The sequence below is a fragment of the Spizellomyces punctatus genome (genome assembly GCF_000182565.1).
Source record: "Spizellomyces punctatus DAOM BR117 chromosome Unknown supercont1.5, whole genome shotgun sequence".
NCBI lineage: Eukaryota > Fungi > Chytridiomycota > Chytridiomycetes > Spizellomycetales > Spizellomycetaceae > Spizellomyces > Spizellomyces punctatus.
The window spans coordinates 490865-513876 of NW_015971541.1; the positions used below are offsets into that span (position 1 = coordinate 490865).

Consider the following 23012-nt stretch of genomic DNA (forward strand, 5'->3'; position numbering starts at 1 on the left):
GGACAAGGAGTGGATGCTCCTCGACACCTGATATACCTAGTAGATGCTCTTCCAAGTATGTAGGACCTAAATTCCTACTTTGCTTGCTTCTGCAGTAAAAGGTTCAAATACACAATACAAAATAATATCAAAGATGTCGACAAGATCCATTGTAAACAAAACGGCCTTCTGGATCTAATGCGGATCCAATCGTGGTGACGTTGACACACATCTGACTCATGGCGTTGAGGTTCTGAATTCCGAGATTTTTTGGGACAGTCATCACATTCCCCCACAGACGAGCCCCTAGAACGGAGTGGAAAACCATGGACACACTGCCAGACGCATCTGAAGCTGACATCTCTCTATCTCCTCAGGAGCTCGAGGTAAGTGTGCATGTACGTCCAAAGCAGCAACCAAACGGATTCTTACCCGAATCAGATTCTTCGTGACCAATACTTGACTGAAGGCGAAAAACCTCGGCCTCAAACCAAATTCAATTACGCTTGGGCACTTGGTGCGTACAGTGCTATCTAGCGATACGACTAACGTTGGCTGACCTCTTTTCTCTCCAGTACGAAGTCGTGTGCGGACCGACCAGCAAGAGGGTATCAAGTTATTGCACGGTACGTTTTGGTACATGTATACTGCTCAGATACATGTTGCTAAATGGAAATCTCTCTAGAAATTTACCGCGACCTTCCAAGTCGACGCCGGGAATGCTTATACTACCTTGCATTGGGGGAATACAAACTAGGCAACTATCGGGTATGCAGCTGAAGGTAGAATGCATCTCTGCTCACCCTTAATACTAAATCCTGTAACTCACTGGACAGAATGCTCGAAAATACAATGAAACACTCTTACAGCTTGAGTCGCGCAATAACAAAGCATTGTCCTTGCGAAAATTAATCGATGACAAAGTCAAATCTGGTGAGCGTCCTTGTCCGTAGATCGGATTGACCAAAACAAGAAGTGTACTGATTGGTTCATGTCAATTTCAGAGGGTCTCGTTGGTATGGCGATCGTGGGGGCAGCGGTTGCGGCTGTCGGTTTGATCACGGCCACATTGTTCAAGCGCCCGTCCAGCGATCACCGATAGCTAATCAGTACGAAACAAGTGATTTGTGTGGGACCTTCTATTGTAATCGGAGCTGGAAGTTGCATGAACTATGATCTACATCCTACGTGCATCCATTGACGTTACTTCTAACATTGATCAAATGGGGCAACACATGACGGTTGCGCCTGCTACGCACAAACCATAACATTTGACAAAGCCATGTTATTACTATAATATAGTTAAAAAATAATGATAAGAACAAATGCTGCCGACTACTACTCATCAAGTCCAAATATCCTTCAAATATCTCCCTTTCTTGCCCAAGTCAGCCAACAAAGTCAATGCTTCGACTCCATCCTTTGCCCCTCCATTCTGAACAATTATATCAGCTAGCGCCTGGTTGACCTCCTTGGCCATCGCGACACTTCCGCAAACGTAGACGTAGGCTCCACACTCATGTACAAGATCCCACACTTCCGTGCCCAACGCACGTATCCCATCTTGAACGTATTTGTACCGTATTTGGTCGGGCGTGACGTCCTCCCGTGAAGTGCATACCAACAGTCGCGATAGGGATCCTCCTTTGACATAGGTATCAAGATCGGACTCGTAAAGGGCATCGCCGTCAGCAGATGCAAACCGGCGACCATGAAATAGCCACATTGCGCCAAATGACGATGTCCCAGATGAACGCAGGTGGTGGCGATGTGCAAGGAAAGACATAAACGGAGTGATGCCTGTTCCGGCGGCTATCATTATGACGGGTGCGGAAGGGTCTTCGGGTAACCGGAACGGCGCGGTGATTTCAGAGATTGGTTTGGGGAAAATGGGAATATATAATTCCTGGTCGCTCAGCTGGTCACGCACGTTCTGTGCAGACTTCTTTCCGGTCAGTACGTCCAACCACGTTGAGCAAAGACCTGAGATGGGTTTATTGTATGGTGCGGGGGTGCGATATTCAACAGTGTTGAAAGCGAATGTGACGGAATCTTCCTTAACTAGCCGTGACGTCGCAACGGAATAGTATCGGGGTTGTAGGTGGGGAAGCGTTTCAAGCAGGCGCGCAAGAGGTGGCTGACAGTTTGGAAAGGTGTGCAGGATATCCAAGAGGGTGGACTGCTGTGGACGTAAGTCTCGGTAAGCACCTGCACCCTGAGCACTGGCAAGGAAGTAGAGAGTCTTCTTCTCTGTCGGGTCAGATGTATGTTCCGCAAGCACCCGCAGGAAGGATTTCTTGGGAAGAGAATGGAGATCCAAATAGTATTTAAATGCCTCGTACACCGTTACGGGCGTCTTGGTCTCAAACGGCAGGCCTTGAAGGGCAGCCGCTCCTTTTGCTGTTACCCGCAGCAATCGTGTAGGCTCCAAACTGAGCCTTTTCAGAAGCGGTAAAACCAACCCATCTGGATTTGGACATACAATGCCAAATGCGTCTCCAGGAGCGTACTCCCAACCCAGTCCAGTAATGTTGAGCTCAATCTCAAGGACACGCTTCAGTGCCTTTGGGCCAGTCAGACAGCGAACGCCAGCGATCTTCGCCTTGAAGGGATTGGCAGCGGTGTAATCAAAAGGAGACCCAATAATCTGGGTGTCACGTATGAGACAAGGCAATATGACACTTTTTTCAATTGGTCGTCCCTGGTCCTCTAGCTCTACATCCAGATACTCGGTTGGGATCTTCGCTACGTTCGTGAGTTGGGTTGCAGATTCAAGCGCTGCTTTGGACACGACAATAGGAACGGGAGTACACGATGTGGCGTCGAGACGCTCGTGCTCCTCAGCATTCAACGGGGCTAGAAAAGCATTTGCAACTGAAGATTTATCTCCAGAGTCGCCGCCATTAGCAGTCTTGGAGACCTCGTTCACGGATGAAACAGGCGCAGAAGCTTTCCCATCGCTCGACTTTGGAACGATGTCGTTAGTGTTGGCGGATTCCCCGTTATCTTTCTTCCCATCAGCGACAGCCTCCCCAACAGACTTTTTCTCGGCGCCAAGCTTGAGAGAAAATTTCCCATCTTTCTCCGCCCGTTCCTCAAAAGCCTTTGCTTTCTCTTCATCATAACAAGCAACCTGCGGCAAGGCTTTCCAAAGCGTTTCTATCCAAGGATCTACGACAGCCTCCAACCCTGTCGCATCGTCCGCAAACCCTCTTGGTGTAAATGGTACGGCGCCCACGTCCGTCATTTTTTTCTCCAATCGTTTCGCGGTGTTACAGAAATTACTGTAATTGGTATCACCGAGTCCAAGTATCGCATACTTTTTGCCTTTCAACCCCTCGAGCTCGGGTGCCTTCGCTCTCCGCAACCACCTCCAGAATTTTGTCGCATTATCAGGTGGATCTCCGTCACCGGTTGTCGAAGCTACTATTATGATTGCATTGTCGCCCGTGAGGTTGGCTTTTGCGTGGTCGTCGAGTGAATGGCATGTTGAAATGTATCCTCGTGCCAGAGCCTCCTCATGAATGTGTTTTGCTATCCATTCAGCGTTCCCTGTTTGAGATGCGAACAATACCGCTAGCGATTCTGCCAGATCAGCTGTCATGGCAAATAATCTCAATGCAGAGTTCCACCCAGCGCGGAAGTATGTAAAAAACGGTCCCAAAAACGCTGCCCAAAACCTGGGGAAAAGTCGAGCAGCTCGCAGTTGATCACGTGAAAGCTACAAACCATTGACTCGAATCGGCGAAGATTGGTTTGGAAAGTTATCTAACCAGGTCTAATGTACGCTACTGCTGCAACGTTCCTACTTAACAGCTGCAGTCTACCACTTGCCTTTAACAATGATAGAACAATTTGGACGATGAATATTGGCTATGAAAATGAATTTGTCTACATTGATTCTATATAATTTATAAACAAGAGAATTTGAACATAAATCATCTGCCATAAAACTATGGGATTTCATCAAAAGGCGCTGTATCCTTGAAACAGCTATCCCACACTACTCGTACTGCATCCTCCGCCACTCTCTCCTCCTGACACTGTGGCAGCTGCTTCAATTCTGCAATCGCGCGCCGCTTAACGCATGCCTACAAGTAATAGCCAAATAAATTTCATGAACCTTGATTAAAAACAAATGGAACTGAACATACCTGATGGTGCTTTGCAACAGAGAAGAATCCTCGTCTCAACTCCCTTGTGAATTTGCAATCCCCACTCAAACTCGCTGCCCGAATTGCAGAACAAGCGTAATGCTCGCAATTGTTCCAATCAACCTTTGTGGTACATTGGTCATAGGCATGAATCAGCTCGTGCGTCATGGTGTCCTCCATGTGCTTTTTCGACAGGAAACTGTTTTGGCAGAGAATAATCTACAGAGTTACTAGGTTAGCATCCGTTTTCCAAGATGCGGATGACATCCAATGAAGATAGCTACCCCATAATCCGGCGCAAACCCTCCAGCTCTTGTTACTTCACATGGAGTGCATCGGAAATGATCTTCTCGAAATGGACAGCCTGCCTTTTCAAGGTTATCCATCATAAACTTTACCATCGGACCTGTCAAGAAGAAATAGTCAAACTTCAAGGTCGACCTAGCACGCCCTGGATTATCTCATTATACATACTGCTTTGCAGCAGCTTCTTCTTCCACCTCTCACAGCGCGCATTCTCCCGTTCCTCCTGTTGGGTTGCTGCCTCAATGTTCTTCGCCTCCTTTGCGGCCGTTTCGTGGGCGGTTAAAGGTCTGGGAGTGAGAAAACTAGACAATGTCTCTCGCCATCGCACAAAGGATGGATCCTCTTTTCCGTCATCGTTATTGGCAGCACCTGCCGACGGCCGTGAAGTTTCGGAAGTCGACATGCGTAGGTACTAGTAGATCGGTGATCTTCGAAGCAGCACAGACGATCATCACCGCTTGCTTGATGACTCAATACGCGTGACGCACCCGTTGCTATGTAAACGAATATAAACAAACGAGTATTATTCCTGCGGTCGAAACCGCAGAATTCTACACGCGCTGTCGCATAATATTATCTATCTCTGTGGCTATACTTCCGCTTAAAAATACCGAACAATGCAATGATTCTGAAGACAACCTAGATGATCCTACGCTACGACCACACATCTTCCAAGTAGCGTCCTTTGGTCCTCAAGTCCTTAACCCAAGCCTTCGCCTTATCCTCACTGGCCATGCCACCAAACTTGAGTGCAAGCTCAGTGAGAGCATTCTGCACATCATGCGCCATGTGTTTCGCATCACTGCAAAAATAAATACGCACATAAGTAACCCTTCCACTGGTCCCAGGGATACTTTGAATACTACTCACCCGCAAACATAAAAGTAACCTCCCATTTCGCCCATCATTTTCCATACATCCTTTCCATTATCTCTTACCATGTGTTGCACGTATACCTTTTTTCCCTCATAGCGACTGTATGCTTTGAACACCTTCAAATCCAAATCGACCTGCCCACTCGCAACCCCCTTTTCCATTGCCTCAAATTCTGCCCGATACAAGAAATCCTTGTCGGGATGCCGGCATCCGTAGAACAGCCAGGTTGGTCCAACTTTCATTTCGGGCGAGGTAGACGCAAGGTGGTACCTTTCACGGACAAACGCTCGGAATGGTGCGACACCTGTTCCAGGACCCACCATTACTACGGGCAGGCGAGGGTTGCGGGGTAACTTGAAATTCGATGTTCGGATATACAAGGGAAGGTAGAACTTGGGAATGGGGATCGGCTCAGTCTCCGAATGATTATTCAAAACGCCAGCTTCCGCCTCTAGACCACTTCTCGCTTCATGGAGCCTTTGCAACCACGACGTTGCAATACCTTGCTTGACAACAACATTTCCTTCCTTGCCATCTTTGACGCGATGTGATGGGAACTGAGAAGGCAGAGCATATCGAACCATTACAGCTGTGACGCCTACATGGTTGGGCTCCTCTTTGGACGACGATGAGATGGAATAATACCGAACGGCGATGCGGGGCAGTAGTTCTCCGAGTACCACTGCTATTGGTACCTCTATGCTTTGGAACACGTCCAGGACGTCAGCAAGATCCTTGCGACTTCGCTCAATCAGTGGAACATATAGTTCTCGATTGTCTGCTAGCTCAAAGAGCAAGTCACGCTCTGCAGTGTCCTTGCAATACTTTGCAAGAATCTAATTGATTGCAGGAGAAAAGTAAAAACGGAGGTTAACCGCACGACTTACTGATTACTAAATCCACCTTGTGCAGCACATACCTCAAGCTGATACTGCTTCACAATGGCAGCTAGGTCCAAGTAATGCAGTAAGGCTGTCCGAACAGTACAGGGCACAGGGAACGGGACTTTGGCGCTCTCTGCCGCCATATTTTGTTTGTTCGGCTTCAAAATTACAACCTTGTCAAGTTCTTCTTCCGTTAATCCCAACGCCTTCGCCAATCTCATCAAGTGCTCCTCATCATTGACGGGCCAAACGCCGACATGGTCCCCGGTCTCATACTTCAGGCCGCTACCCGATATATCCAGGTCAACGTGTAAACAATGACGTTCAATTCGCACTTTGGTATTCTCCACCAAGTACCGCTTGTGGCCAGCACGGGGCATGTGATACGTGTTGTCAAAGGTATACTCGTCGTGCACATCGATGAACAGTGGTTTACTTGTCAAAATCCTGCCGTAATGGGGATGCTTTGCATCGTACGCAATCTTTCTACTTCTGTGCGGCGAGTACGCTCTTAGTAACAACACCCCTGTGTGCGCCAACTCTTTCGTCCTAATTTTATGCAATCTCATACATACCTTACTTCAACAAACTTCTCTCCAACGCCACTATCTACCATCTCGTAATCTTCTTCACCATCCTGTGCCTTTTGCCACCGCCTGGGTTTGCCCGCACTGTATTCACCCCAGAATACCTGGGCTTGTGATATATTTGTGGCAGGAGCGATTTCGAATAGCGGGACGTGAGGCTTGTCCCGCTGACCTATAGAGCCAGCATCCTCGACGTTGAAATACTCGGCCATGGCAGCAAGGATACTCGGTTTCCACGCGAGGAAATCTTCTTCCATACTGCACCACGAGCGAACCATTTAGTAACATTCAGGATGTAATGAAGCTGGTACCACCTACCTAGCGTCATCGTCACCCTCGCCGCGTTCCCCGATACGTACACCTCCAAGGCTTTTCAAACGTTTATCAAGCCTTCGGCCAATAGCATTGTAATGTTCGTATGTTTTGTTGCCCAGGCCAAAGACGATATATTTGAACCCATCCAGTGCATCATCCTCCAGTGGATCATCTCCGCCGTCGTCCTGTCCTCCGTCATCTTCTCCTTTTCCCTTTCCAGCCATGATCCAGTCGTAAAACTCTACAACGTTATCAGTGGGTTCACCTTCCCCATATGTAGCCATGAAGAAGCCACAAAGCCATTTCTTCCCCTCTGCCTCGCCTGGCCATCTTGTGAGCTCGGTCATATCATATTCTTCCGGGTCACATATGAGAGTAGGTATGTTGAAGTGCGTTGTTGTGTCCTTTGCAATCCGCGTTGCAAGGTCTTCCGCTGTTCCCGTTTGCGAGCCATAGAAGAGAATGAGCTGGGAGGGATGATCTAGGGCCTGGAGCTTTTTCAAAATAGACTTTTTTCCATATGCCCTGTGGACCCAAACAAGTCAGCTACAATCGACATTTAGACATGCTGCAACAATGATTGTCCGACTTACCGAGGACTCTCTGCAGATCCCGGTTTAACACTTCCGGCGGGACCGCTCGACGCCGCCACAGATCCTGCACCCCCAACAGTAACCGTCTTGGAGCCGCTATCTTTAAAATACCGGATATACACCGCAGTGAGAATAGCAATCACCGTCAAGATGATAATATCGGTCGTGTCCAGTAACGCCATGCTTCGTATACACTAATGAAAGTATCAGTGTTAACTGCTGTCGAGGACACAGATGGGCCCTACTGCTGGTAAACCGGCTTTCGGTGTTCCGAAGTGGCAGCGCCAGGTTCGCAGCCGCTCCCGCTTCGCCTTGTCCGTTCAACGACTATTGTTGCCATATCAACAAGTCATTTATCCCATTTGGATAGATGAGGTGATCACTCTCCAGCCGTGGCAAGAGCGAATGGCGAAGGCATTCAATGAACATTTCTGTTTGCATTTCAGTTGAATGTCATGTACGCACCACGCATGTTCAATTTGGGACATGACACAAGTGATGCTGCAGTAGTCCAACCAATGTTTCTTGATGTGTGCAACGGGGAGTCCAAATGGACAATCAGCTCTTACAAGTGTTTTTTTAATCCTTCACGTAGATGGTGCATGTACTGGTCCTCCAGTAGATTTCACTTTCAAGCATCCAGATAATACTACTTGAGAGTTCCTTGTTTAAGCGTGGTGCCCAACGCAGCTGCCGTACAACTAGCAGAAGCGGGTCCACAAAACTGAGCGAGATGCTTACACAATGATACGACCAACTACCGCCGTGATTTCGCAGCCGACTTGTTGCTAGTACGAGCTCTGCATACTAATCTTCTAGATTGAAAATGCCTCCAGAGATCTACTAGTGTGCTGCCTGTTCATGCCAACCAATAAGCTGGTAAGCCATGACGTAACCATGATCCAATTGGAACAAAATCCGGTTGTAGTGCAAGTGGCTCCAACCAGACCTGGGATGACTTGAGGCCCGCTGGATATCAAAACGCACAAGAAATGTCTTCCGCCGTACCCTCGCACGAGCAGTCATCACCGCCTAGCGATTTCGACACGACGGGCGCCACTCAGGACTCATTGCAGAGCACGAAACGTCCAATCCGCAAGAATGACCGGCACCTCTTTCAGAACCCTTTTCCGCTACAAATTAGCAAAGAAGAGCCACTCAAGGGTTTCTTCTTGCCAATCACTATTGCATCCTTCCTTCAATATCTCTTCCAGTCGTTCAGTTCATTAATACCTTTCCGTAAACCTCCATTGCCACCCTATGAAGGAGTTCTTGTGGGAGAGTCTGGTTGCGTGTGGATATTACAAGACGGAAAGGCCCAAGTGGACAGGGCCTTGCGCTGGGAACAGGAGTTTAAGCGGAAAAGCACCATTGCCCTGGAAGCTGGTTTGACTCATGCTCTTGGATTGGGTCTGTGGAGAGGTGGCTTTTTTGGAAAGGCTACATTATCGCGTGGCGAACCGACCTGGTGGAAGAGAATGGCAAGGGATGGACAAAGTACCGAGGGAGAAAGTGAGTACATCATCCAAGAAGTAGTACTAGTCGTCGGGGAGTTACAAAATTGCACCGTCAGAAACCTTGCTCTAACATCATATCTAATCACAGGTCTCGCTGCACGCCGACGCGCCATGAGGACCGCTCAAAGGCGTAATGTGCCGCAGCCGCCATCGGAACCTAAATCCACGACGAGCATGTCATCCTTTTCAGACGGATACGACTCATTAGTGTCGACACCGTACGCAGAAGGCTTGGGTTGGGGTGTTCTCACTGTCGATCCCGAACGATATCAACTGACGCCAGAAGAGGCGTTCTTCCTTGCCTACGGCCTAGGTATTTTGGCTGTAAAAGAATCGGAAGAGGTAAACTACTACTTTTGTATATCCATCTGAGATGTCTCTGACCCTAGACTAGGGTGACATACTTGAACCATGCGAACTGTGGTCAAAACTGCGATCCCATCCAAATGCACTCACATTTGCTTCACAACTGGTGGGGCCTGAAATAATGACGACCTCAAAACTCTCGAGCGAATTCGCTGTCCGTTATGCTGCGTATCATTATTACAGAAGTCAAGGGTGGGTTGTCAAATCAGGCATCAAGTTTGGAACCGATTATGGTAGGTTTCTTAAATGTTCATCATCAATTCATCACCGATCTCAAATGTCATTTTCTGTAGTCCTTTATAGACGAGGCCCGATTTTTCGACATTCCGAGTACGTTACGCGTAAACTTCTTCGTTTCATGTATAGCAATCTCATCTCCCACTGGCTGTAGTTACGCGGTAGTTGTTGTTCCGAGCGTCTCAGACACTGCACACAGGGATACCCTACCCGATATACCCGCACGAACCTGGGTATGGGCGTTGAGCGTAAATCGTGTCTGCGCACAGGTTAATAAGGTATGACAGATCTGTAAGTTCATGCATCAGGGAACATTCATTAATGTGAACGTAGCGAGTTCTTTTGTGTCACGTCGTGGTACCATCAGATATTACGCGGAAGGAACTGGCCGACCCAACCTGTATCAAGCGGTTTGCCATATGGGACGTGTGCATCGGACGATGGGTACCCGAAAAAACCAGAGATTGAAAAGCGGCAGTCAAAGTCTTTTTAAATATCATCTAATTTCTGTAATATTTATAAGTAGATTTGCCAGTCTTTCGCATTGATATGTAGATACTAGAGCTTGTGTCCATATGTAAACAGAGAGTGCGTCGGTCGGCGCTTATGGGATAGGGGAGACAACAAAAGAGTGGGATTTCAGCGCTTGGTATGCGGGACGTGAAAGAGAGTTTTTCGCAACACGGATGTCAGTGTTGATGTCGTCTATCAAGGCATCTAGATCATATCGTGTCAATGGCCATATTCGGGTGAAATAGAAAAAACAGAATACTACCTAGAGATTCGTAATTTTTCTCGGCACGAATGTAACCAGTCACAATGATCCGTAGTTCTTCGCCATAAAAGTCTTGGGGATAATCATGGATGATATGTACCTCCTGTAAGTTCACCAATGAATACCAAAAGAACATGACAACATCCGTGGCAGCTTAAAATAAAGGAACACACCGCAGATCGCTTTTCGTTTTTGTAATATGGATTCCAGCCAAAACTCATCACCATTGGGTGGACTTCTGGGCATGAGCCGACACTTGCCCATCCGTAGTAAATTCCCGTGTCAATAACCTTTCCCGCTTCGTCTGCGACTTCCTCGGGAAGGTTTGCTAAAGGCAAAACGTGAGAAGCGCAACTGGTACTCCAAAAGGGACGATTCCGCGAGACAGGTTCTGCTGCTATCTAAACAAACCGAGGAAGAACATACCAGTTGGGATTCCCAATTCTCTGCTCCCCCTTCCGAACCCTTTGGATACCGCGCCCTTCAGATATACAGGGAAGGGTGGTTGAGGAGTCTCTTCCCCGGCAATACTAGGTCGTCGTTCAGACATTGGAATGGGATGAGCGGCAGGCTGACAAATGTGGGGAAAGCTGCCTCGGCAAAGTTGGCGATCCCAGCCTTAGCTAATGCGTCCTGTTGCCATGGCAATCACAAATGAGTCGTTGATCCTGCAAGCAGATCGGCTTGGAGCTTAAACGACGGATCTCTTCGTTCTGACCCAAGAGTTCTTCCTTCTTCCTACCCCTTCTCCTCCCCTCCATCATGCCCCTTTCCAATATCATCCGAGACAAACTTACTCGGCTCTGTGTAGCCGAAAATGAAATCACACGCGAAGCCCTCCGGCTTATAGCACGAGACAAGTCTGGAAAGTATACCCTGAACGACCGCATTCGTGCGCAATTGGAGCTTCAAAAATTGCCAAAATATTCACGGCCAACAGCAGTTCACAACAGATGTGTAGAGAGTGGAAAGACAAGGGTATGTGCAAGACGACTCGTGTCATAGATTTCAGCTGCCTGAGCTCACCTATAGTGTACCGTTATGCGGACATAGGGTCATGTAACCGATTTCAAGGTTAGCCGAATCGTCTTCCGAGAAAGAGCGTTGGCGGGTGAGATACCGGGGGTGAAAAAGAGTTGTTGGTAGAGCAACGTGGAGTTCAGGAAGGGTTTATTTATTCTAGCTGCGTTTGGAGAAGAGGAGGGTCGCAACGACTTGTTCTTGCAGCAAAAGCGCTGATCAGATGCTGGTTGAGCCAGTCGGATCAACTCTTTGTTTTTTCTCATCAGTAAAATACATAATGGCATAAGAAACATTGAATTGGAAAGAAGGAAACTATAATTTGGCCGTAGATGGTGTCGCCTCCCGCGGTCGCTGGATACCCCGCTTTTGTGCTGCCATTCTCAGTAATCCATACATTGTTTGCAGTCGCGGCATCTGAATGCCATATCTCTGAGCGATTCTAATCGGGTTCCCCAAGATCACTTCAAGCTCCATTGGTCTCCCTGCCTCCCAATCCAACAACATGCTAGGCTTGGATCCCTTGTTTCGCTCCGTAGACCGGATAATGGCATCAATGGTGGCTAGGTCCGACGGGAATGGACGTCCAAATATTTTACGAGCCGCATCAAAGACTTCTTGCATGCAGCCACGAGTATGCTGCCGCAGTTCAGAATCGTTGACCATATCGGCATTTCCCCATCCACCAGACAATACGGAAGAGGGATTGAATGCTGCATTGATGGCAATCTTGTGCCACCGCACCAATTGGATTTGAATGGTATCCCAACCTTCTGCGTCCGATATGCCACCATCGTGGAAAATCGCTACGAGACGCTCTAACGAGCTTTGCGCATATTGATCGCGCTGATTGATCGTAGACTGTGCTAAGGAAGAATCTTCGTCTCCACTAAAGGGACCAATGGAGATGCGGGTCCAGCGATGTTGCACAACGACACCCGGTTCCGTTTGTGCGGCTGATATGACTGTTACAGCAGATAAGATTGGGTTTGCTGGAAACCGGGCTCGATGAGGTGCTTCAATCCCGACACCATTTTGAATCAACACGATTGAGCTTCTCCCCGGTGTCACCACTGGCGCGACCTCTTGTGGTTCGTCGTCGATATCGGGAAGGGCTTTGGTTGCTATTACAACGTAGTCGTACACTATGCTTGGATTTGCCTCTGCAGCCGCTTTGCAAGAGGGGAAGACAGCTTGGGGTTTGAACGTGTACTCGCCGAAAGCGCGGGTTTTCAACTGAAACCCGGATGCTAGTACTGCTTTGTAGTTGGACCGACAAACCACAGAGACGTGCACACCTTTTTCAGGCTGATGAAGCCGAGATGCGTAGAACGCTCCAACAGCCCCGGCACCGACTGAGAGTAAGATTAGCGTCTCTGGCCTAGGTAGTCAGTCGAGGGTCCACAAACGTACCGAGAAGGATATTCACGCCCATTTGAGAAAAACAGAAAAAGGATATCAACAGGTCTTGGCCAAGTGCAATGTCTACAGTCGCTATGATGGATGAGATGTCGGGATACTCAACGTTGTTCCCTTGGAGGATCGCAGAAATCTCTCGTCGAACATTCCGGTCAACGCAAGTTGATTTAGAGATGGATTGTTCCAAGATGGCTTGTCGTGTTTGTGTGACGGGATGACGCTAACGATTACGCAAGCACAGTCGGAACTGCCGGATGAGAGAAGCAGCTGCTGTTCAAGGAAAAGGGCTAGCCATCTTTGGATGATGGTCGTTGACCATGTCGGGCTTAAACCTGGGAAAACCAACTGCTCACCTCGGCCAGCTGGACATTACTTGGCCTTTGAGAATCAAAAGGGATGAGGGTACATACAACTTACGGATTTGCTTCTATAAGCAACGTATAAGCAAGGAGATATACCTTGGATCAAACTTGGCGAATTACGTGGATTCTTCCATTGCGGATCAAGCAGGGAAATAGAACATGGCGTACCTGGCTCTCTCCAAACAGACGCATTGCAAACGACCGGTGGTCATCATGCCCGTGCATTGACATTAAGAGTTCCGCGCTCCAGAGACGAGTCTGAGAAGCAACCAAAGGGTTTCCTTGTAAAGAGCAGCCATGTCCTGTAGGCCGTAGAACATGTGGAGTCGCCCTCAAAAAACCCCTCCGTTAGACTCCGACATGAGTCGTGGGTGCAAGTCTCCAGAAGATGCTCCGTTGGGTGACAGATGACATAAGCAATTATTGGTGGAATAATTACAGTTTGAGGCCGCCCCTAGGCTGTTTCTTCCTGCTCTGCTTGTTTTTCCGGGTTGGGACGCTTAAGTACTTACGACATTGGCTCAAGCCGCCATCCCACGCCGCAGCGCCGACCATTGCCAGCTCTCGGACTTACGAGACTTGCGCGTTCTGTATATAGTTGAACCCGGCCATCGTTTTGTAACTTTGCCTGTTTTAAATTGAATTCTTCCGCATCGTACCAAAACCATGACTCAAACGCCGGATATGCAAGTGCTATCAAGCACTAATACGAAATGGACGCGATTTGCAGCCGCATTGTCGCCGTGGCAATTGCTCGTATCAACTGGTGAGGCGTTCGTTTATTACTTTGGCGGCGCGTCTGGCACACGAGCAAAGGCGTGATAAACTAACGATAGCTATATCTGTAAAGCACAATCGGCATGCCTTTCCACATTAAAACGGACAAACCAAGGTTACATTCATATTACATTAAAAAATGGGGATGCTCGAGAGTTTGGCAGCAAAAATGATCCAAATCTCCAAGCTTTCGTTACGGTTCTGAGCGATACATTCTGGATCCGGTTGATGCTGTTCAGTGCAATGGTGAGCACCGATAGCAAATATTACTTCGCTTTTGGTCATCTTGACATTTCCCTTCCCGTTAGGGATTCGGTGAATCCTACATGTATCATGAGATCGACGTATCAAATCTTGCAACGCTCATCAAGATCTTGACAAAGAATCGTGATGCTTATTCCGAGATGAATCTGCTACCGGCAGGCCTAAACTCCGTTTTGAACAGTGTATTGCACTCTCGGATTCCCAACACGATCTTGAATGCAGTGAGCAATATTCAAGCACACTATGATTTGGGCAATGAGATGTTTGCGAGTTTTCTGGATCCTTCAATGATGTATTCGTGCCCAATCTGGGCGGGAGAGGATGATACTCTAGAGCAAGCTCAGTATAGAAAAATACATGCCATACTGGATTTGGCAAGTATTGAAGAAGGACATCACGTACTAGAAGTTGGGACTGGGTGAGTGGTACTCTTGCTTGGTCCTAGAGAGCATACGTTCTTGCGAATACTCATGGGGCCGTTTATTTGTGATGACATTTAGATGGGGCGCATTAGCGATTGAGGTATGTGTCTTCTTTTGCAATCTCACTCAATTCTCCAAGCCCAACTCTTTGTCGCCTTCTAGGCCGTCAAACGTCACAAATGTAGAGTGACCACTTTAACCCTCAGTAAAGAACAAAAGGCACTGGCCGAAAAACGCATAGCAGCAGAGGGCCTCTCATCATCAATCGATGTAAAACTTATGGACTATCGCCATATGAGTTCACGTCAACGTTTCGACCGTATCATTGCAGTGGAAATGCTAGAAGCGGTCGGGCCTGAGTTTCTGCCCGTATTTTTCGCAAAGTGTCATGAACTCCTTCATCCCACGCATGGCATCGTAGCTTTACAAGTCATTACCATGCCGGATTCGCGATACGAACAGTACTTGAAGAAAGTCGACTTTATACAACGTCACATCTTCCCGGGTGGTCACTGTCCGTCTGTCACAGCCTTAGTGGATTCTGTGTACCAAGGAAGTAAGGGACATCTGATTGTGGACGAGTTGCGAAACATTGGACCGCACTATGCAAAAGCCCTCCGCATCTGGAGAGAGAAATTCATAGAAAACTGCGATACAGTTGCTCAAGAGCATGGACTAGAGGCGAAATACGATAAAGTGTTCAAGCGAAAGTGGGAATTTTGTAAGTGCAATTCCTCTTGACGATGCAGTCACTCTGTGCTTACCCGAGTATCGCTGCTACAGATTTCGCATACTGCGAAGCCGGGTTTGCAACCCGAACGCTGGGCAACGTGCAACTGCGATTGACCCGATGCAACAATACTGATCTCCTTCATGGGATTCCATTGTAGATAATCACTACATTTTGGGTTTTGGGGGAAAATAGAACACAAATCTTTATTTGCATAGGGTTTTCAAATGTTGTGTTTGTTTGCATCAGGTTCCACTTTCAACGACCAATTGAAAACCTTAAAGATTTAATGTGGACAAGTCACATTTTTGACTGTGATCTGCTTAGTCATCATGATTCCGATGATTTCGTCCCCCAAACCCCATCACAAGTGTGGTTGGCCGAAAAACTATTTAAAGCTGGGGATGGACAACGAAATTCCCCTTGTCAAGACTGCTTCTGCAATAAATCACAAAATACATTTGTAAACAACTCTTTGGCTTCCGCGAAATGGTCTCATCGACACCACCATCTTACTCACCAATGCGATCCGATCGCTCCTTGGATCCAATTCGAATAGCAGCGCAGCCCAGAACGCAAGCGTCAAGGCCGCCCATCACGATAGCTGCTGGATATACGCCGCTTCGTAGCCGCAATTTGCTCCCCTTACTCTTTCCACCAACAGCAGTTGGACAAGTTGACCGTTACCCACCACGATTACCCCCCTATATCGACAGCGAATCGTTGCCAATATACACGCCTTAGCATGATTTTCGCGCGCCCTCCCTCTTTTTTTCCTTTAGATTTACTGTTTCTATGTAGTTGATCAGATATATGTCCAAGCCGCCATGTATTATTTTAGGCTGTTGTTGATCTTTTTGCTATTTCTGATAATATGAATAAAGTTGCTGCTAAATACAAAAAAGTGATCTATCACATTGTCTACACATCTTCGTCGGCTTGGGCTACCATTACCAGCAAGTAACGATCTATATTAGCCCAACCACTTTCTGCACATCTCGCAAAGTCCGGCTGGCAAGGTGGCGCGCCCGTTCTTCTCCCTCACTGAGAATCTCCTCGACAAATCCCATATCTTTCCGTAGCCTCAAAAGCTCCTCACGAATGGGTTTCAAACCCTCGATTACCCTTTCCCCTACAGCCTCCTTAAAGTCTTTATTGCCGCTGGTGGCAAACCTCGCTGCGACTTGCGCAACCTCTTCGTTCGAAAAGCTGGAGTAGATGTTGATGAGGTTGGCAATACCTGGACGATTGACTGGGTCATATGTTATACCGACAGAAGAGTCGACCGTGGCTTTTCGAATTTTGGAGCGGATTTGGTCGGGCGTGTCGTCAAGGTTAATACGCGAAGCATCAGACGGGTCTGATTTTGACATTTTGGAGGTTGGAGTGCGGAGGGACATGATACGCTTGGAGGATGAGGAAGCTGAAACATAAAATATAAATCAGATGAGGACGTTTGAACAGTCTATTTGCTCTCATACCAAAGATCCCTTTTGGAATGGGGAAAATCTCCTTTTTGTAATGAGAGTTGAGGCTACGTGCAGCCATGACTGTGAGTTCCAAATGCTGCAGTTGATCCTCGCCGATAGGCACTTCGGTCGCACTGTTAACTTTTGTTATTTATGAGAACACTATTATGCAAGGGAAAGCATCCCATACCGATAAATCAGTATATCTGCCGCCTGCAGAACCGGGTAGGCCAGTAAACCAATGTTTAAGCCTTGTGTATTCTCATCGCCGTCAAGCTTCGCATTTTCATCTCCCCCTGACATTAAAGATATGGTGGCGTTTGCGGTGGTTATCGCAGCTGCATTCGGGTTGTTTTGTTGAAGCATCTGCAGTTTTGACTGTATATGTTGCTCATGTTAGTTGAATCTGCCAATAGAGTCGGGCCGGAGAGAGACTCATACCTTCCACTGGTGCATACGGCTCAACCATCCAATCGGTGTTCGGCAAAAGAGAAGCCACGCTAGTTCTGAATGTTGTGGGACCTGTTCCATGATGGACGAGTAAGAACGTCAAGTTTCCGAAATTCTTCGCACACAGGCCCTGGCCACCTTGGACTGTCTAAATAGTATGCTCCGTTTTGGATCAATCCCACAGGCCAAAAGTGAGGCCGCCATATCCCGCACATTCCTCCTTAGTACGATAGGGTCTTGCGGAACTGTCAGCGCGTGTAGGTCGACGATACTGTACAAGACGTGAGAGTCGGCGGTCCTAGTATCCTGCAAGCGCACCCAGTTGGCAAGCGCACCGAGGTAATTGCCGAGATGGGGCACTCCAGTCGGTTGTATTCCTGACAGTGTGCATGGTCGGAAACGGGACGGTTTTGGAGACGCACCAGTCGACAATGGACGGGAGCTGAGCTGCATCATTCGACAAGTTGGCACAGGTGTTTGCGGCGCACGATATGTTTCTAAAATAACCTACCTTGCTGGCTAGACCCAGTCGTCTCGTCGGTTTCCACATGTTGCGCACCATTGTCGGTTGAGAGCAGCTCTCGCCAGTTTCAACTTGGAGAGAGTACGACAGTCATAGTAACGCGAATGTATTGCACAGCCACTACAACAACCACACGTCTCTCCCCATGTTCATTTCGACGCCCAAGTCGAACGAGAGTATGGAGAGCAATGGACGCACATGCCGGACCTTTGCATGTGCGTTTGATATGCCTGCGCACTTTTGCCTCTTTCCCGCTCACGGCGACCCTCCCAACCTCAACAACGACCTCTTACGACTTGCTCGCCTTTAAGCGTCTTTCAACTCGCTTGGAGCGCACTTCTCATGACTGTGCCATTGAAATGAGCCAATGAAACTTGATCAACGCTATTCAACGTCATCACTTTCGCGTACCCCCGCAGCGGACCAGCAAGACGCTCCTTCAACCCCCGCAATCACCAGCACTCACATTTTAACCTGCAACAATGGGCGCCCAAGGGTCACATCTCGAAGACATGGTGGCAACCACAAACTGTAAGTAAGGGAGATAATCCAAGCTGTAGTGCCAGTAGCATCGCGTGGACATGTTATTCTAATGATCCCGACAACCGCTAATGCCCCTCTTGGTTCACAGTCTCAGCTGAAGAAATCCAAAGACTATACAAACGCTTTGTAAAACTAGATAAAGACGGCTCAGGCTCCCTCACCAAAGAAGAATTCCTTTCCCTTCCCCAAGTTGCCAATAACCCTCTCGCACAGCGTCTATTAGCCGTCTTTGACAACGATGGCTCAGGGGACGTGGATTTTAAAGAATTCATTTCTGGATTGAGTGCGTTTTCAACAAAGGGGAACAGGGAAGAGAAACTGAAATGTAGGTTTATTTGCTGTCGACAATGAACGTGACATTACTCCGTCTGCGTGGCGTGTAATAGCGAACCCAGAGTAGCATATGGCTTCCCAAGCATTAAAAGGCTTGCATCCATTTGTACCTGCGGCATAATATAATAATATGTTCTCCTTGATTTTTCATTTTAGTTGCATTCAAAGTCTACGACATGGACCGCGACGGCTTCATATCAAACGGCGAACTTTTCCTAGTTCTCAAAATGATGGTCGGAAATAACCTAAGAGACAGCCAATTGCAACAAATCGTGGATAAGACAATCATGGAGGCAGATCTGGATTTGGACGGGAAGATATCATTTGAAGAATTTCAAAAGATGGTGGAAAGCACGGACGTGGCACGACAAATGACGTTAGAAGATGATCGAATTTGATGTTGTGATTGGAAGGGATGGGGATACTCTGTTGTCAACAATTATTGGCTGTGAGTAATACCTGGGCTGTTTATTCAATAGATATAGTGATTAACGGAGAGGTCTCAGTTCTAACGATGGTTGAACGGTTGATACTGTAGGCAACACGTGGGGGGTTTTCCAATATCGTAATACTAGTGCAAAATCTCTATAGCTGCTAATTAATGCCAAAAATTCCAGCTTGCATTATGCGTGCGTTGTGCATGTGTGGATGGAGATCTTAACCTCCGCCAATTAGGGAATACTGGGTACAACTGCGTAGAGGATCTAATAAGAGGGGCCTTGTCCCGACTTGCGATCATAGTTCTGTGGGTTTCCAGCCGGTGGCGTCGTATATGCTGGCGGTGCATAATTCGCCGGTGTAGTTGCCATGCGCTGTAATGCATCGCTACTTTGACCTGCATCGTAATTTCTTAACCCCGGCATGGTAGCATGTCTAGATGGGCCCGCGAGTCCGTAATCGGATGGCCCTGCATCAGACATGTTGGGGACGCTATCCTGCGATGTGATAGATGCAAACGAGTGTGCACGTGCAGGGCGAGGTCTAATGCCCCGAGAGCGCATGTAACTGACAAACTGGTCAGGAATTTCTGCGAGCACCTATCAAGCCGGAGGGCTCATGAACATCTGAAACAGATAGAAAAATCACGAAGCCGGAGGAGACCCACCTCCTTGGCTAATTTGTGCGGATTTCCAGCCATTTCCCTGTATGGCACAAATTGTACAATGTCGCGTTCACATCGACGCCCGTCCGCGATCAGAGGCTGATCATCCGCATCCAGAACATGCATCTTGGTGAAGTCCGCATTACCCACCCCAACAATGACAATCGAGAGAGGAAGGTTTGACGCGTGCACTATCGCGCGAATTGTGGATTCCTAGTCTTAGTGTTAGATGACAACCCGGTCCTTTGAAACCAACGCGACCAATGCAGACCATATCTGTTATTTCACCATCTGTAATCATTAGAAGAACTGAGTAGTTGCTTCCCGGTCCATGCCGGCTTTCTCTCTCCCTGATTTGAGCTGCGACTTGGTTTATTATCTGCATAAAGAGAACCCTTGAATGTTGAACCCTCAAGAAATCAAGACACCTTCAAGTCTTACGTACAGGTGAAAAATTCGTAGCTGATGAATGACACGATTTCAAACGACGCCAGAGGATGAGTGTCCTGAAACCATGAAAGACAACGTAAAAATTACTTACGGCCGTACAGTGAAATGTTGGAGAGGGCAAGTATATATGCATCCAGTATCCCTTGAACACCATAAACCTCAGGCTAAAGCGGTGTAAGTGGCCAACAACGTCAAGAACGACAGCGACGCATAAACGAACGTTTTTGGGATTTCCGTTCAAAGCAAAGCAGTGAGACACTGTGCCGTCCCCGAACTTCGCACCAAAACCATACGCTTTAAAGTTAAGATTGATTCCACGTTCTTGTTAGCCATGTTCTAGCCAGCATTTAAGGCAAGGAGATAAAAGTCACACACCTGGAAACTGTTTATCCGTGTCATATGCCTGTACTGGGTGATGGCATGTCTTCGTCAGCGCTATCATAAGATTACAAAAGCCAATGAACCTTACATATATTGCCAACTGAAAAAATAGCTTCTTGGTAAAAATTGTATCGCGATGGATCCCGAAAATGTAGAGAGTTTGGGTTCCGTGGGTCTCCGTTACTAGCAGTGAAGTCAATTGCGACATCAAGACCTAGTGTTGTACCGCCCGCCAAATAATCAAGGAAGCTGTACAAACAAAACATTCAGCAAGAGAACAAATTTGAGTGGCACGACTCACTCTACGCACGTAGGAACATCCTCCAGATAAAACTGTACGACTTGGAAATAGCCAGAATTTTGGTAATTTTTCTTCTTCTCCTTTTTTTTCGGGTTGATCAGTTCAAACTCCTTGCCCTGTGCTTTCAGTAACTCGTTGGCCGATGCCTTCACTTCAATTAGTTTCCCATCAAGAGCACGGTACATCAATCCATTCACGTACTTTAAAGTGTCCAATCAGGTCACTGGCTTTCAAAAGTCATCCAACCCCAATAAGCAATGGTCCTGATTTTATTTCAAAATCGATCTTACCATCCGCTGACGAACCTCCACTGCGATTCCAGTCATAGACTAGGGAGTGTCAGAAGGTAAGTATTGTGAACTGCGCGCTTCATATCCAAGCTACAGATATGGTGCTTAAAATACCTTCAAAAAGAAGCTGTCGGTCAAGGTCTCCGTTGCATAGGGCGGCGACCGGTATAACTGCGGGGTCCCATGTTGGATTTAAGGTTTTCGCAACGTGTTTGCTCCTATAGACAACGGTTGTCGAACCGTCTATGTGTATGGCCGGATTTCAAAATCACCCTCTTTATGAACACTGTTGCGCAACAGTACACCGCTTACCTTCCTGTGTCCGGCTGATCTGATAAAATGGATCTGATTTACCAAAGAAGTCCTTTTTGTCCAGATCTCGTCCATGATACGTCATCCTGCAGAGCGCATGGTGTTCATATTCATAAAGGACGGGTGCTAATCATGTTGCACATCGCACTTACTTGACGACATGCTTTAAATTAGTCTGCTCCTCCGCTACGATTTTGATGTAGCCAGCTTTTGCTCGATTGGGATGAGCGAGCGGTCTTTGCAATGCTTGTCCACTGGCAGTTACTATACAGCGGAAGATTTGTCGTCAACAACTTAAAGAGAGCATGCGTCTCGTCATATTACCCACCTATGGTGGCTAAAGTAGTTTCGAAGGTGCCGAGTAGATCTTGGTCGTGGATAGATCCGTTCGGCTTATCAATATCCATGACCACAAATCTAGAAAAATGATGATTGATATTTGTCCCCGGGTATACTGGCTAAGACTTTCAATATCCTACTTGAGTCGTTGTTCCTGTGCGAGAGGAAAATGCGATTTATCGGTACGATTTTCCACCGGTTAAGAAGACTAGCGACACCTCAACACGTACCTCTTCAAAGTAGTAGTCAATAACGATGCCCTTTGCAAAGTCCGGGTTTAAGTTGTCCTTTATCGTTTCAGTTCGTCCATATTCTATCCAGCCTCCTCCCCGCAACGCGCTCGCCGTATACAAGATGACCTGTGGATCGCTTTTGCTCAAGACATCTTTGTTCAAGAGATGCCTGGAAGTGGACGTTGGGATAATAATAAAGAGTAAGCTTTCGCCTTCGTCGTGTATGTTTCCAACTGAAGAGAAGTGACAGTCACCGGCAAGATATCCTCAACTCAATTTTTGACTGAGGCACCTCCATATGTCCAATCTAAATAGGTATGCGCTTTAGCTGCGGCAATTTTCAGTAAAGTGTTTGTGTGTCGATGCTAGTCGGATGGGGAAATTAAAAGCAGGATCTCGTCTTTTTGTATTCTCGGTTGAAGTCAAAAAACAGCAGTCCACTTGGCGCATTGACAGCACCGCCACCGGGTCGGAATGTTACCTAACACGTGTCACCCTCCGATCAGGTTTCCTTCCAGTAGGTCTTCCAAGGCTTGCTTTAACGACATGTGTATACGGACTTGACAGACCATGATTTGTATTTTGTTGTTGATGCCAAGTCTGATGATGAAAACGGGCGATCATACATGTCATTGATCTTTCTCCAATATCAGTCTCGTTTGTGGAGGCAAGGTAGACAGGACATGGATTTGCGCAAGCTTCG

The 23012-nt window shown here is 47.5% G+C and overlaps 12 protein-coding genes across 14 annotated transcripts; 5 read left to right on the top strand and 7 right to left on the bottom strand.

Moving 5' to 3' along the window:
* Positions 1-191: 191 nt before the first annotated feature.
* On the top strand, positions 192-1329 carry SPPG_03249 (uncharacterized protein). The gene is made up of 6 exons (XM_016751522.1): positions 192-365; positions 421-496; positions 555-605; positions 665-747; positions 816-912; positions 984-1329. The coding sequence occupies exons 1-6, from the start codon at positions 306-308 to the stop codon at positions 1079-1081; spliced, it is 465 nt and encodes a 154-aa protein (XP_016609484.1). The 5' UTR covers positions 192-305; the 3' UTR covers positions 1082-1329.
* On the bottom strand, positions 1308-3633 carry SPPG_03250 (uncharacterized protein). Its single transcript, XM_016751523.1, has one exon. It carries the CDS (start codon positions 3581-3583, stop codon positions 1325-1327), a length of 2259 nt encoding a protein of 752 aa, XP_016609485.1. The 5' UTR covers positions 3584-3633; the 3' UTR covers positions 1308-1324.
* A 189-nt stretch (positions 3634-3822) lies between these two features.
* SPPG_03251 (uncharacterized protein) lies at positions 3823-4868 on the bottom strand. Its single transcript, XM_016751524.1, has 4 exons — positions 4608-4868; positions 4418-4539; positions 4134-4352; positions 3823-4070 (listed from the first exon to the last, which is right to left on the bottom strand). The coding sequence occupies exons 1-4, from the start codon at positions 4840-4842 to the stop codon at positions 3933-3935; spliced, it is 714 nt and encodes a 237-aa protein (XP_016609486.1). The 5' UTR covers positions 4843-4868; the 3' UTR covers positions 3823-3932.
* A 92-nt stretch (positions 4869-4960) lies between these two features.
* On the bottom strand, positions 4961-7969 carry SPPG_03252 (uncharacterized protein). Its single transcript, XM_016751525.1, has 6 exons — positions 7695-7969; positions 7105-7626; positions 6775-7044; positions 6235-6691; positions 5310-6151; positions 4961-5241 (listed from the first exon to the last, which is right to left on the bottom strand). The coding sequence occupies exons 1-6, from the start codon at positions 7874-7876 to the stop codon at positions 5094-5096; spliced, it is 2421 nt and encodes an 806-aa protein (XP_016609487.1). The 5' UTR covers positions 7877-7969; the 3' UTR covers positions 4961-5093.
* A 713-nt stretch (positions 7970-8682) lies between these two features.
* SPPG_03253 (tRNA intron endonuclease) lies at positions 8683-10434 on the top strand. The gene is made up of 6 exons (XM_016751526.1): positions 8683-9206; positions 9300-9553; positions 9606-9810; positions 9871-9907; positions 9969-10092; positions 10148-10434. The coding sequence occupies exons 1-6, from the start codon at positions 8687-8689 to the stop codon at positions 10280-10282; spliced, it is 1275 nt and encodes a 424-aa protein (XP_016609488.1). The 5' UTR covers positions 8683-8686; the 3' UTR covers positions 10283-10434.
* SPPG_03254 (riboflavin kinase) lies at positions 10286-11182 on the bottom strand. Its single transcript, XM_016751527.1, has 4 exons — positions 11016-11182; positions 10763-10917; positions 10590-10692; positions 10286-10531 (listed from the first exon to the last, which is right to left on the bottom strand). The coding sequence occupies exons 1-4, from the start codon at positions 11137-11139 to the stop codon at positions 10419-10421; spliced, it is 495 nt and encodes a 164-aa protein (XP_016609489.1). The 5' UTR covers positions 11140-11182; the 3' UTR covers positions 10286-10418.
* Positions 11183-11277: 95 nt separating this feature from the next.
* SPPG_03255 (mitochondrial 37S ribosomal protein MRP2) lies at positions 11278-11925 on the top strand. Its single transcript, XM_016751528.1, has 2 exons — positions 11278-11567; positions 11643-11925. The coding sequence occupies exons 1-2, from the start codon at positions 11352-11354 to the stop codon at positions 11733-11735; spliced, it is 309 nt and encodes a 102-aa protein (XP_016609490.1). The 5' UTR covers positions 11278-11351; the 3' UTR covers positions 11736-11925.
* SPPG_03256 (2-dehydropantoate 2-reductase) lies at positions 11750-13190 on the bottom strand. The gene is made up of 2 exons (XM_016751529.1): positions 13023-13190; positions 11750-12964 (listed from the first exon to the last, which is right to left on the bottom strand). Exons 1-2 carry the CDS (start codon positions 13042-13044, stop codon positions 11925-11927), a joined length of 1062 nt encoding a protein of 353 aa, XP_016609491.1. The 5' UTR covers positions 13045-13190; the 3' UTR covers positions 11750-11924.
* A 672-nt stretch (positions 13191-13862) lies between these two features.
* On the top strand, positions 13863-15798 carry SPPG_03257 (uncharacterized protein). The gene is made up of 6 exons (XM_016751530.1): positions 13863-14156; positions 14241-14413; positions 14476-14849; positions 14932-14953; positions 15016-15574; positions 15637-15798. Exons 1-6 carry the CDS (start codon positions 14057-14059, stop codon positions 15741-15743), a joined length of 1335 nt encoding a protein of 444 aa, XP_016609492.1. The 5' UTR covers positions 13863-14056; the 3' UTR covers positions 15744-15798.
* Positions 15799-16401: 603 nt separating this feature from the next.
* Positions 16402-18312, bottom strand: SPPG_03258 (tryptophan-tRNA ligase). Its single transcript, XM_016751531.1, has 6 exons — positions 18014-18312; positions 17641-17949; positions 17494-17574; positions 17243-17430; positions 17065-17186; positions 16402-17006 (listed from the first exon to the last, which is right to left on the bottom strand). Exons 1-6 carry the CDS (start codon positions 18062-18064, stop codon positions 16552-16554), a joined length of 1206 nt encoding a protein of 401 aa, XP_016609493.1. The 5' UTR covers positions 18065-18312; the 3' UTR covers positions 16402-16551.
* On the top strand, positions 18193-19635 carry SPPG_03259 (calcineurin subunit B). 3 transcript variants are annotated; one of them, XM_016751533.1, is made up of 4 exons: positions 18193-18556; positions 18657-18893; positions 19058-19349; positions 19408-19635. In XM_016751533.1, the coding sequence occupies exons 1-3, from the start codon at positions 18508-18510 to the stop codon at positions 19297-19299; spliced, it is 528 nt and encodes a 175-aa protein (XP_016609495.1). In that variant the 5' UTR covers positions 18193-18507; the 3' UTR covers positions 19300-19349; positions 19408-19635. The 3 variants fall into 3 exon arrangements, with proteins under 3 accessions (XP_016609495.1, XP_016609494.1, XP_016609496.1); XM_016751532.1 differs by having other exon boundaries at positions 19440-19635; XM_016751534.1 differs by having other exon boundaries at positions 19058-19635.
* SPPG_03260 (uncharacterized protein) lies at positions 19347-22741 on the bottom strand. The gene is made up of 18 exons (XM_016751535.1): positions 22564-22741; positions 22307-22478; positions 22217-22230; positions 22066-22154; positions 21890-22001; positions 21738-21823; positions 21540-21668; positions 21426-21464; positions 21337-21362; positions 21145-21281; positions 20923-21083; positions 20829-20861; positions 20674-20747; positions 20545-20617; positions 20449-20465; positions 20275-20382; positions 20007-20216; positions 19347-19938 (listed from the first exon to the last, which is right to left on the bottom strand). Exons 1-18 carry the CDS (start codon positions 22605-22607, stop codon positions 19606-19608), a joined length of 1857 nt encoding a protein of 618 aa, XP_016609497.1. The 5' UTR covers positions 22608-22741; the 3' UTR covers positions 19347-19605.
* Positions 22742-23012: the final 271 nt, after the last annotated feature.